Raw genomic sequence first — 11,576 nt, forward strand, 5'->3', positions numbered from 1 at the left:
TCTTGATTTTGGCTCAGGTCATGATCCCTGGGTTGTGAGTTTGAGCCCTGGGTCAGGCTCTGTGCTGACAGCACAGAGGAAGGGAAGGCAGGGAAGCCTGTCCTGCTGCCCACAGGAGGAGGGTCCTTGTCCTGGCACCAGCCCAGCCTGTGAGAAACCACCACCCCGAACTCCGAATCTCCATCGGACTTTCATACATGACAGCCCTTCCCAAAGGGAAGGCTGTTCCTCCTGTTCCTCCTCCTGTTCCCATCTTTTGGTTTTATCAGGTTACTTGTCCTAGATTACTGTCCCTCAGTCATTCCCAAGTAAACAAACCTGTTTTGCTGGCACAATAACTGGCTGTTTTATTTCCAGGGCTCGCATGGTGGAGGGGAATGGGTGTACACAGGGACACCAAAAAGAATCAATTTGTCTGCATTTAAAAAAATATTTCTTAATGCAGCGAGTGGTCAGGAAAGTCCTCAACAGACAGAGACCTGAGTCAGGAGAGGCCTTCTAGTGGACGGTCCTGTGGCAAAGGCACTGAGGCCGGAGCAGGCCTGGGGATTTGAGGAGCAGAGAACACTGCATGGCCAAGGCCCCTCCAGGAAAGGCTGAGACCTGCCCTGGCCTCGTGGGTGTCTGGGGCAGTTCACATGGGCACCGGGGCAGGAAAGCACCTGGCTCAAAGCAGTGGGAGAACAGACGAGGCCAGTGGTCAGGGGTGGCCAGGGCTCTGGGGGCCACTGTGAGGCTTTGGAATCGCTGAGCACGAGTGTGTGCCTGGAGCAACGAAGGGTGCGACAGGACTTGCTGACAAAGGCCTTCTGAGAACAGACCTTAGAAGAGCAGAGGCAGAGACAGGAAGCCTGGCTGGAAGGTGGTGGATGGGCCCTGGAAATTCTCCCCCTGCCCCCAGCTCCTACCTCTGGGCCCTGTCCTCCCCAGTGGCTGGCCACACAGCAGGTGGACAACCCCCCACCCCCACCGCACAAAGCACTTGCCATCCGCCACCTCAAGTTCCACAACCAGCCCACAGAGAAGGTGCCTTCAGGTCCTCACTGACCCAGGGTCACACAGCCCTGCCCCCGACCAACACCCAGCAGGATGGGCCTCTGCACAGAATCAGCACCACGCCCCCTGGGCAGCCAGCAGCACAAAAAAACAGAGCTTGGTTTGTTAGGTGTGCTCATTTCATTATATCCGGGCCTGGGTGTGGGGTGAGGACCTGGGGCTACAGTGCATCTTTGCCCTGGAGACTTCCAGCGGCCGAAGGCATCCACAGGGCCTGCCTCTCCAGAGAGCAGACTGGGCCAGCGGCTGGGTCAGGCATTTCTCTGCTCTGGGGGAAGGTACTCCAGGCCCAGGTGTCTGAAGATGTCTTCCTCCGAAGCCGCATGGAAATGTTTCTTCTGCAACAGGAGCCGGAGCCTTAGTGCCAGTCGGGGGGGGGGGGGGGGGGGGGGGGGGGGAGGGGCGCGGGGCCAGGCGTTCCCTCCCAGCAACACACCTGCTGGGGGTCAAACAGCCCATGGCTGTTCAGCCACAGCCCTCTCTCCTTCCGGCTGAAGCGGCGCAGCTCCCGCTGGAAATGCTGCAGAAAGCGAGGCTGTATGGGGGCCCCTGACGGGAGGCCCCGCCCAGCCCCAGTAGCAAGCCCCCTACCTTCGAGCCGGTCCAGCCCAGCAGGGCGTAGGGGAACTGGCTGACAGGGACCACCACCAGGTCTACCCGCACGGCCCTCCGGGCGCCCCCCACAGCAGCCCCTGGGGGTGAAGGCAGGCAGAAGATACAGAAGGTTCTCTCAAAGCCGTCCATGGCATGGTTCTGCAGAGGCGGGCAGGCGGCATCTGCACAGTGGCCGTGGTGGTGCTGGTGGTACAGGACAAGGCCCTGGGGGAGGAGCAGGTGTGGCGGGGTCCGCGGTGCCGGACGGGGAGGCCCCGGGTCCCGGCAGAGCCCCCAGGGTAGGCAGCAGGCAGCTCCTCACCTGACTCTGCAGGCTGTGCATCACTCTGGACAGCAGCCCTGCCTCCCGGCCCTCCTGGGGGTGGGTGAGGAGGAAATCCACGTCGTGGCCCTGCAACTTGCCCCTGAGGGGGCCCGCTCTGAGTTCGGGCCAACACAGGATACGTGGGCCTCCCGTTGTCCCCGGTCCCACTAGTGCGGGAAGGCCCACCTCTGTGGCCCCCCCTTCAGGCGCCTTCACTGGGGTGGGAGGGGCAGGCCAGACCCCCTTACCTCCGAAAGCCCCCGGCCAGCGTGACGGTGGCCCCGGGAAGGATGTGCCCCACAGCTGCCTCCACCACCCGCTGCAGGGCCTCCACTTGGGGTCGCTGGAGCGGCACACTCAGGTCCTGGTAGTGCCGGAGTCCTGTGGGCAGTGCGGCTCTCCTGACCTTCTCAGCCCCACTGTCTTGCTCTCCACTGTCCCCTCCTCCCTTTTAAATAGTAAACTTTTATTCAGAGGAAACTGCAGATTCACATGTAGTTGGAAGAAATGGCAGAAGCCCCTGAGCCCCCTGCCCAGTTCTCCCCAATGGGAGCATCTTGCAGAACTTTCTCCATCCCATCAGGAGGCTGATGTAAGTGCACTCACGACGCAGTCTACCTCTTTGAATGCCTTGGTTTTCCCATCCATAAAATGGCCCGGAAAGCGATAAACACGTGAAGAAGGTGGCTCTGCCACTCAGGAACCCCTCACTGTAGCCCTATCTCCCCGCCCCCACCATGGGAGTGTCACTGGCCTTTCCACACAATGAGAAGTCTAAGTGGGGAGTAACAGCATGTGGCCGCACAGGCTAAGTGCTGCTGGCGGCTCCATCTCTCCGGCACCATGGGGAGAGGGGACTGGGTGCAGTCAATGATGATATCACTTAATGTTCCACTGGACACGTGACTCCATGGGTCTCACCTCCTGTGGACCGTCCAGGCAACCTTCCCATGACCCCCAGCCCGAGGGAAGATGTTCAAAAAGTGGTGGGTGCTGGGCTGCGGAACAACTCGAATGGGGCCCCCACCCCGGGCCACATGGAGAGGACAGAGACACTGATTAACACCTACTCCCCACTGGCCTCACAAAGAGGAGCTCACAGAGCCCCATGATTTGTGGAGAATGTCACCAAGGCTCAGAGAAGTTAAGTCTCAGGGCCATGGTCACCTACCTAGTAAGCTGCAGAGACAGGACTCAAACCCAAACCTGACAAACTCTCAAGTTCATGTTCATTCCACCACATGGTGCCACCTCCCATGCAAGCCCTGTACTGAGCCTCTCCTGCCACACAAGTCCCCATACCATCACCTAGTGGGCCAGGGCACCAGCCCCATGCTAGCAAGGTGTGCACAGGGCACAGACACAGCCTCCCTTTCCTGGAATCAGAAGTAAGGGGTCTGCAATCCCCATCAAAATAACACCAGCATTCTTCACACAGCTAGAACAAACATTCCTAAAATTTGTATGTAACCAGAAAGACCCTGAATAGCCAAAGTAATTTTGAAAAAGAAAACCAAAGCTGGAGGCATCACAATCTCGGACTCGGAGCTGTATTACAAAGCTGTAGTCATTAAGACAGTATGGTACTGCCACAAAAACAGACACTCAGATCAATGGAACAGAATAGAGAACCCAGAAATGGACACACTCTATGGTCAACTCATCTTCAATGAAGCAGGAAAGAATACCCAATGGAAAAACAGTCTCTTCAGCAAAAGGTGTTGGGAAGACTGGACAGCAACATGCAGAAGAATGAAGCTGGACCACTTTCTTACACCATACACAAAAATAAACTCAAAATGGGTGAATAAATGTGAGAAAGGAAACCATTAAATTCCTATAGGAGAAAACAGGCAGCAACCTCTTTAACCTTGGCTGCAGCAACTTCTTATTCAACACGTCTCCGGAGGCAAGGGAAACAAAAGCAAAAATGAACTATTGGGACCTCATCAAGATAAAAACCTTCTGCACAGCGAAGGAAACAGTCAGCAAAACTAAAAGGCAATCAATTGAATATGAGAAGATATTTGCAAATGACATACCAGATAAAGGGTTAGGATCCAAAAATCTATAAAGAACTTATCAAATTCAACACCCAAAAAACAAATAATCCAGTGAAGAAATGGGCAAAAGACATGAATAGACACTTTTCCAAAGAAGACATCCAGATGGCCAACAGACACATGAAAAGATGCTCAACATCACTCAACATCAAGGAAATACAAATCAAAACCACAATGAGATACCACCTCACACCTGTCAGAATGGCTAACATTAACAACTCAGGCAACAAAAGATGCAGAGAAAGAGGATTTCTTTTGCATTGTTGGTGGGAATGCAAACTGGTGCAGCCACTCTGGAAAACAGTTTGGAGGTTCCCCAAATAATTAAAAATAGAACTACTCTACAACCCAGCAAGTGCACTACTAGGAATTTATTCAAAAGATACAAAAATGCTGTTTCGAAGGGACACACGCACCCCAATGTTTATAGCAGCACTTTTAACAATAGCCAAAGTATGGAAAGAGCCCAAATGTCCAATGATGGATGAATGGATAAAGAAGATGTGATTTATATATATAAGATGGAGTATTACTCAGCTATCAAAAAGAATGAGATCTTACCATTTACAACAACATGGATGGAACTAGAGTGTATTTTGCTAAGTGAAATAAGTCAGAAAAAGACAAATATCACAATTTCACTCATAGGTTGAATTTGAGAAACACAACAGATGAACATAGGAGAAGGGAAGGGAAAGTAAGATAAAAACAGAGAAGGAGACAAATAGTAAGAGACTTTTAAACAGAGAACAAACTGAGAGTTGCTGGAGGGGAGGTGGTAGATGGGCTAGAAGGGGATGGTCATTAAGGAGAGGGCACCTATAGGGAAGAGCACTGGGTGTTATAAGTAAGTGATTAATCACTACATTCTATTCCTGAAATCATTATTACACTATATATTAACTAACTTGGATTTAAATTAAAAAAAAAAAAAAAGGAGAAGCAGTAAGAAGTGGTAAGGGGCCTGGTCCAGATCTGAGTTCCACTAGGAGCCTCAATGTCACAGCAGCTACTGTGACCATCACTGTTCACTGCAAAAGGGCTGCAGTGGATCCAGACTCCACTGGGTGGAGACCAGGGAGGCCACCAGAGAGGCCTGCCTGCCACCAGGGCCCTTTGCACTGATCCCATTACCTGCCATCCAGGCAGCCATCCGCACATGCCCTGTGTCCATGCTGAGGGTGCCATGGTGTGGGAGCCCAGGGTCCTGTCCTTTCTCACAGGGCTCACCTGCTTTCTGCTGCTGGGTCAGCCTCTGGGGCTGCTCTTGGAGGCTGTCGAGGGTCCGCAGCCCTTCTCGGTACCACCGGTCAGCAGTCTTTACCCCAACCCCGAAGATCCCGGTGAAAAGCTGTTTGGGGCATGAGCACAGCATGGTCAGGAGCAGAGCCCTTTCAGAAGATGCAGACAGCAGCAGCGGTCTGTGAAGGGGGTGCTGTCCCAGGCCAGCACCGCCACAGCATCTCACTAGGGCCTCACTGAGCCCCACCCCGTGGCCTGGCAGGTGCCGTCCCTACTCACAGTTCTCAAGTGTGAGCAAGCTGCCCGAAGCCACACAGTGACAGTACAGACAGAATCCAATCCCCGAGCCCAGCTATGCAGCCCAGCCTCACGGTGCACAGCACAGAGAGACCCCGTGTGTACCTCCCCCAGAGGGCCTCGGTCTCCCTAGAACCCGCAGCTCCAGCCTGTGATTCCAGCATCCCACACAGACAGCTCACAGCTCTCATCCACTGGCCGCTCCCACCTAAGAGCAATCGGAGCCTCGTGCCCCTCGTTCTGCTCCTCAGCAAACACCAAAACAACAGGCAGTTAACAACCAGAGGGTCGTTGTAGCAGGAGCTGGAGGAAATGCAAGCCTGGGGCTGGAAGATAGACATGGGAGCCCACCTCCTGCCGGGGACTGCCTGCCACACGGGGCTCCCACACAGGGCGGCCCGGACCCCAGCCCCAGCCCATCACCTCTTTCCTCTCCAACCACAGCTTGTCGGTCAGAGGTGGGCACCTGCCCTGTGCCAGCCAATCCCCTCCCTGGGGATTTCTGGAACTGAAACAGAAGGTCCGGCCTGGGCAGTGGTGGAGGCTGTAACCCATGGAAAGGGAACCTTCTGCGGCCAGGTCTCAACCAGCAGAGCAGCCAGCATGCAGAATAGGGGAAGTACCCAGCAGCAAGTGGATCCTTGGGCCCTGCTTCCTGCAGGACGGCTGCAGCCCTGCCCTTCTTGGGCTATGCTGCCCACTCTTCCCTTGATCCCCTGAACCAAGAGCACCAGCTGGGTCCTGCCAGAAAAAAATGCTCAGAACAACCTAACCTATTGCTTTATGACTACAAACTTCTAATCATTAACCTACCTCTCTGCTGACCTGGGTGACCTCTGGGTGCCCAGGGAGAGGTGAGGGCCCTGCCTTCCATCAGTGCTCATCCACTAACTCCCATGTGGCCCATACACTCCCGTCCTCTGCCTACCTGGGGCCTTCCGTGTGTCACATGTGGCTCTGGTCCCTCTCTGAAGCCCCCACTGCCCCTCACAACATTTTGGGCCACCTCCCAGGGCATCGTGACCCACTCCCCCAACAGGTTGCTGATGCGACAGGTGTCAGCAGGTCAGATGGGAACAGTGGAAGATGCACTGTGGACACGAGGAGACCGTGCAAGGGTGAGTGGCCCTGCGACACCCAGGAGGTGGTTACATTTTGTCCAGTTTGCTCTGTTTAAGATGCCAGAGCATACAACATGCTTGAGAACACCCCACAGATGGTCCAATCAGAGCAGATGGTGCTGAGTGATCTAGAAAATTCCCTGTGCTAAAAACAAGCTTCTCCAGGCCCCACTTTGTTTGGCTGCCTCGTGCATATCAGGGGTCAACTTAGCTGCCACTTCCTCAGTGAGACCTTCTCTGACCCCTGGGTGCCCCTGCTGACCTCCCGTCCATGGCTGGAGCTGTGCTGTCACCTGAGGGAGGGCCACGGGCTCCATGTGCCCACCAGGGTCTGCCCCACACGTACCTTCATGGTCTGGTACCTCTCTGAGCATCGGATTCTCTCCACCTCCTCACATACTCCCTGTGCCAGCACTTCCTGGGGAACAAAGCAGAACAGTCAGCCTGACTGGAGATAAGAGCTGGGGCCCAGGCAGCAGGCGGAACCCCAACACTCCACAGGGCAGTTTCATCCAGTCAGGATGCAGGGGGACTTGGAGGAGAGACTGTGCCCAGGGAGCCACCAAATCTCCTGGCCTCAAAGCCCCTCGGCCCAGGGGCAGGCCAGCTCTCAAATGAGTTACAAGTCCCAGGACAGGGAAACCATCGCTTTTCTCTCTTTTTTAAAGTTTATTTACTTATTTTGAGAGACAGTGTGAGCAGAGGAGGGTCAGAGAGAGAGGGTCCCAAACAGGCTCTGCACTGTCCATAGGGCTCAAACCCACAAACCATGAGGTCATGACCTGAGCTGAAACCAAGAGTCAGACGCTCAACCGACTTAGCCACCCAGGTGCCCCAAACACTGCTTTTCAAAACACAGGCGGTGCATTCAATGAGACTTCCTTTAAAAGTTTAACTGAAATCAAAAGTCTTTTTGTCACAATATATTCTCTCAGTGATAAGTGTACAAAAAGACATTTTAACATTTTGGGTCCTCACTTTGTTGTTGTTGTTTTAAATTTTTTTTTAATGTTTATTTTTGAGAGAGAGAGGGAGAAAACGTGTTAGCAGGGGAGGGGCAGAGAGAGAGGGAGACACAGAATCTGAAGCAGGCTCCAGGCTCTGGGCTGTCAGCACAGAGTTCGTTGAGTCCATGAACCGTGAGATCATGACCTGAGCCAAAGTCGGACACTTAACCAACTAAGCCCCCCAGGCGCCCCAAATACTTTGTGTTTTAAGAAGTGGTGCTTATAGTCATGGGTTCTCTTCTACCGTCCTGGACAGCTGGGCCGATGCCAACAGTGCCAGCTACCAGTCCTGTCCGGTCCCTCTCAGCCACATCGTGTGGCCCCAATTTACAGATGAGGAATCTGAGCAGAGGGTGACCTGCCTCAGCCTGGAAATCTCCACGGCTGGACTCGACCACTAACCACCTCCACTCCCTCCTCTCCTCAACCACCCTGCTAAGGGTGGTGAACACCTACCTGGATGACCCTGCAGGAATGTTCTCCAAAGTGGGGCAGCCCCTGCAGCTGGCTCATGGCTGTGACCCGGCTCGGAAGGGCCTTGAGCATCGAGGCCGCTCTGTAGAAGGAGAGGAAGCGGCCTTCACTGCCCTCAAAGCCAGCCGCCTCCGCCAGCATCTCCAGAGGCTCCTGCGAGGAGGGGGCCTGGGTGAGGGGAAGGGTACCCCACCCCACCCTCCCTTCCACCACCCGTCCCCAGGCTGTGGCAGAGTGGCAGTGCTCACAGGAACAGGCCTGGGCCCATCCCAGGGAGGCTGGGAGCCCGGGGCTCACCGTGAGGCTGCTGTTGTGGTGTGTGAGGGGTGTGGGGCGCTGGCAGGCATACTGTGGCATCCATACTGAGCCTGGCAGCCCTTTCCTGGGCACGGCCACCTACAGATGGGCAATACAGAGGCCACTTGGAGGCTGCGGGGCTTGCGGGGCCGGCTCCCAGGACAGAAGGCGTAGAACAGCCCTGCCCTGCAGAGCAGGCTGAGGAGGGCTCCTCAGGCCAGAGTAGCAGCTCCGGCAGAGGACAGAGGACATTACCTGTCGTTGCACATGCAGCCTGTGCTCCACTTCCCCAGCCCTCTCTGTCACGTGGCTCAGAGTGCTGGTCACTCCACCTCATAGACAGGGACGTGGGGCTCGAACATGGAGAGGCTGGCTCTGACTCCATCCCCTCACCCCAGCTCTGCTCACCAGGAAGCACCAAGGCAGACAGAGGCCACAGACCCACAGCACCTGAGGACAGCGTCCGGCTGTCTCGCGAGGAGGTACCATCTCACTACTTGAGCAAGAAAGGCCTGAATGTGCTAAAAACAGGTGGATCCCAAGAGCTTATGCCAGGTGACAGCAGAAGCCAGGATGGCCTGGCCTCCCAGGGTCCCCGGTGGCCTGCGCTGAGCCCTCCTGCCCATTTCGTCTAACGGCAGCCGGTGATGACACTTCACCTGACCCGCCGGGCGAGGCCTGCCCCTGCGGCCCTCCCCCCAGCTCACCTCCAGGCAGTGCCGGAGCTCCACAGGCACGGGCTCCCCAGCTGCCATGCTTTCCGTGAACCAGCTTATGTCCAGCAGCACTGGGCTGGTGCGGCCCTGCGGAGAGCCTGCCACCGCCCTGTGCTCCTTCCAGGTGCTGGCCTCCTCCGCTGAGGTCTGTTCCATCACCACATGTGTTACCTCAGAGCTGGGCAGAGAGGGGGGGGGGTGATGCCCAGAGGTCCTTCCTGCTTCGCTCCACACCTCCTGGCCTTTGCCCCTCTCCCCTCTGCCTGGTGCGCACCCACTCATTCCTCAAATGTCACGTCCTCAGAGAACCTCTTCTGGCACTTGAACCCCTCTGGCGCTCCAGGACCCCACAGAGCTGTGCCTGTCTGCTCCACCTGTGACTGTAAGCCCAGTCCAGGGTCGTGTCCACTTGTCTGTCTGTCTGTCTCCTCTGACCCCTGAGAAAGTTCTTCTCTAGTGGGCAGGACCAGTGGTCTCCATCTAAGTGCTTGGGACCCAGACTGCTGGGGTTTGAACCCCAGCTCTGCCACATACATGCTGCATGCCCCTGAGCACATCCCTTTTCCTCCTCTTTAAAGAAGATAACAACATATCCACTGGGTAGGGTTGTTACAAAGATTAGACAAGCTAATAAGCAAAAGGTCTTAGCATCCAGTACATTAAACACGCCTCCGGAGTGGGTCTAACCACTGAAAATGGTTAATTCACTTAAAAAAAAAAAATCTGCAGGAGGACTGGATCTTTCCACTTCAAACCTATGGGAACCGCAGTTCTTTAATCTCAGCCTGTCATTATCGCTGCTCTTGGACCTCCCTCAAGTCACTTTCTCAGCCCCGAGGAGCGACGTCACTTTGGCTAAGGGGGCAAGATGAACTCACCTAGGGCAGAAGGCTGTTAGCCACTGATACCCTTAACCCCACGCACCCCTATGGCTCTTTACAAGGCCTCTCTCTGGCAGACGTTCTCTTCTTGTCCTACAGAACACTCCTGGCCCCAACTACAGCACCCTTTCATAGAAGAGGATATTGAGAGAAAAGCCACGTGAGCATGAAGTTCCAGGGTTAACTTGGAATCCAAAAACCTCAGGTGCCCCTCCGCCCTGGGGGGTCAGCTGCCAGGTGAGTCGTTTTAGATCTCAATATCCTCAGCTGTAAAGAAACACCTTTTGTGAAAGTGACTGGTCACGTGCAAAGTTCTGAGCACTAGCAATTTGTGCTTAGGCCCTCACACCACGCAGCAGTGTCCTCTGGGCGCGACAGTATGGCAATACCCACACAGGCGACACTCTGTCCGCTGTAAGCGCCACACCCTCCCCGCGCTCCTCCTGCGACGCCCCCCACTAAGGCGCCCCGGGCAGGTGCCATCCCCCAGGCATCCCAAAGCAGGAGCCTCCAGAAGCTGGGCCCCCGAGGAATACCCGGGCCAGCGCCCCCGAAGGCGCCCCGGGCAGGAGCCCTCGGGCAGGTGCCCCCTGCCCCGCAAGGCGTCCCGGGCAGGAGCCCTCGGCAGGTGCTGCTCTGGGCCACAAGCTCGTCCACGACCGCGCACCTGTAGGCATCCAGGACCCGGAAGCCCTTGGAGAGGGCCAGGCGCGTGAGGAAGGCCCGGCGGCTGCGACCCATGCGCGGCTCGGCCAGGTAGATGGCAATGCCGGGGAAGCGCGCCGTGGAGGGGGCAGGACCGCCAGGGGACCCGACCCACGCTCGCCGCCGCTTCGGAAGCATCCTGGCTCTGGCCGCGGGCGGGCGCCGGAAAGAAGGCACGCGAAAGTCGGAAGGAAGGCGGCGGAGGCTGGCTGGAAGGGGAAGCGGCACCTGGCGGTCTCGTGCGAGCCGGTCCAGCCGCAGGCAACTTAGGCCCCTAGAAGCGCTGTGTAGGCCCCCAGGCTCCCAACGAGTTCCGCGCGCGCGACGCCCCTCCTCCATGCCATTAGCACCAGAGGACACGCCTTTTACTTAAATGACTCGAGGAGCGCCTAGAGCCGCCCGGGGACGACCCGGAAGAGCGCCGGCGTTGGGGCGGGGCCGAGAAGCGCGGAGGGGGCGGGGCTAGGGGCGGGGCCGGGGAGAGGGAAGGCCAGGGCTGGGTGGGGCGGGGCTGGAGAGCTCGGAGGCGGGGCGTGGGGGCGGGTCCAGTGATGTGGGGGCGGGGCTATAAAGGGCAGAAACTGGCTTGGGGCGGAGCCATGGAATGTGGAAGCGTAGCTTGGGGCGGGACCCGCGGGGGTCGACGGGGGTGGGCGGAGCCGGCGACCGCAGTGGGCAGGGCCAGGCGGGGGTCCTCCTGCACCTGGTGACGCGGAGCCGGGTGGAAGGTGAGGGTGGAGGGCTTCAAACCCGGGAAGGTTTTCCAGTCCAGCGGCGTTGGTACCACTGACCGGCCAT

The 11,576-nt window shown here is 56.8% G+C and overlaps 1 protein-coding gene across 5 annotated transcripts; it reads right to left on the reverse strand.

Annotated features, from left to right (window-relative positions):
- Positions 1-321: 321 nt before the first annotated feature.
- Positions 322-11,214, reverse strand: POLM (DNA polymerase mu). Of its 5 annotated transcripts, none has more exons than XM_019825181.2 (11): positions 10,741-11,214; positions 9,184-9,370; positions 8,477-8,575; positions 8,162-8,332; positions 7,045-7,116; positions 5,269-5,389; positions 2,224-2,356; positions 1,973-2,090; positions 1,648-1,854; positions 1,493-1,576; positions 322-1,394 (listed from the first exon to the last, which is right to left on the reverse strand). In XM_019825181.2, the coding sequence occupies exons 1-11, from the start codon at positions 11,115-11,117 to the stop codon at positions 1,308-1,310; spliced, it is 1,656 nt and encodes a 551-aa protein (XP_019680740.1). In that variant the 5' UTR covers positions 11,118-11,214; the 3' UTR covers positions 322-1,307. The 5 variants fall into 5 exon arrangements, with proteins under 5 accessions (XP_019680740.1, XP_011278577.1, XP_019680739.1 ...); XM_011280275.3 differs by having other exon boundaries at positions 1,973-2,075; positions 10,741-11,213; XM_019825180.2 differs by having other exon boundaries at positions 1,648-1,875; positions 10,741-11,213.
- Positions 11,215-11,576: the final 362 nt, after the last annotated feature.

Source organism: Felis catus, chromosome A2, assembly GCF_018350175.1.
Source record: "Felis catus isolate Fca126 chromosome A2, F.catus_Fca126_mat1.0, whole genome shotgun sequence".
Classification (NCBI taxonomy): Eukaryota; Metazoa; Chordata; class Mammalia; order Carnivora; family Felidae; genus Felis; species Felis catus.

Excerpts from the sequence above, each read along its gene's own strand:
- POLM (XM_019825180.2), bottom strand. The coding sequence starts at position 11,117 with ATGGAGGAGGGGCGTCGCGCGCGCGGAACTCGTTGGGAGCCTGGGGGC. Across the intron at positions 5,390-7,044 it reads AGAGGTACCAGACCATGAAG|CTTTTCACCGGGATCTTCGG; the intron begins GTACGTGTGGGG and ends TGCCCCAAACAG. Across the intron at positions 2,091-2,223 it reads CTGGCCGGGGGCTTTCGGAG|AGCGGGCCCCCTCAGGGGCA; the intron begins GTAAGGGGGTCT and ends GCCCGAACTCAG.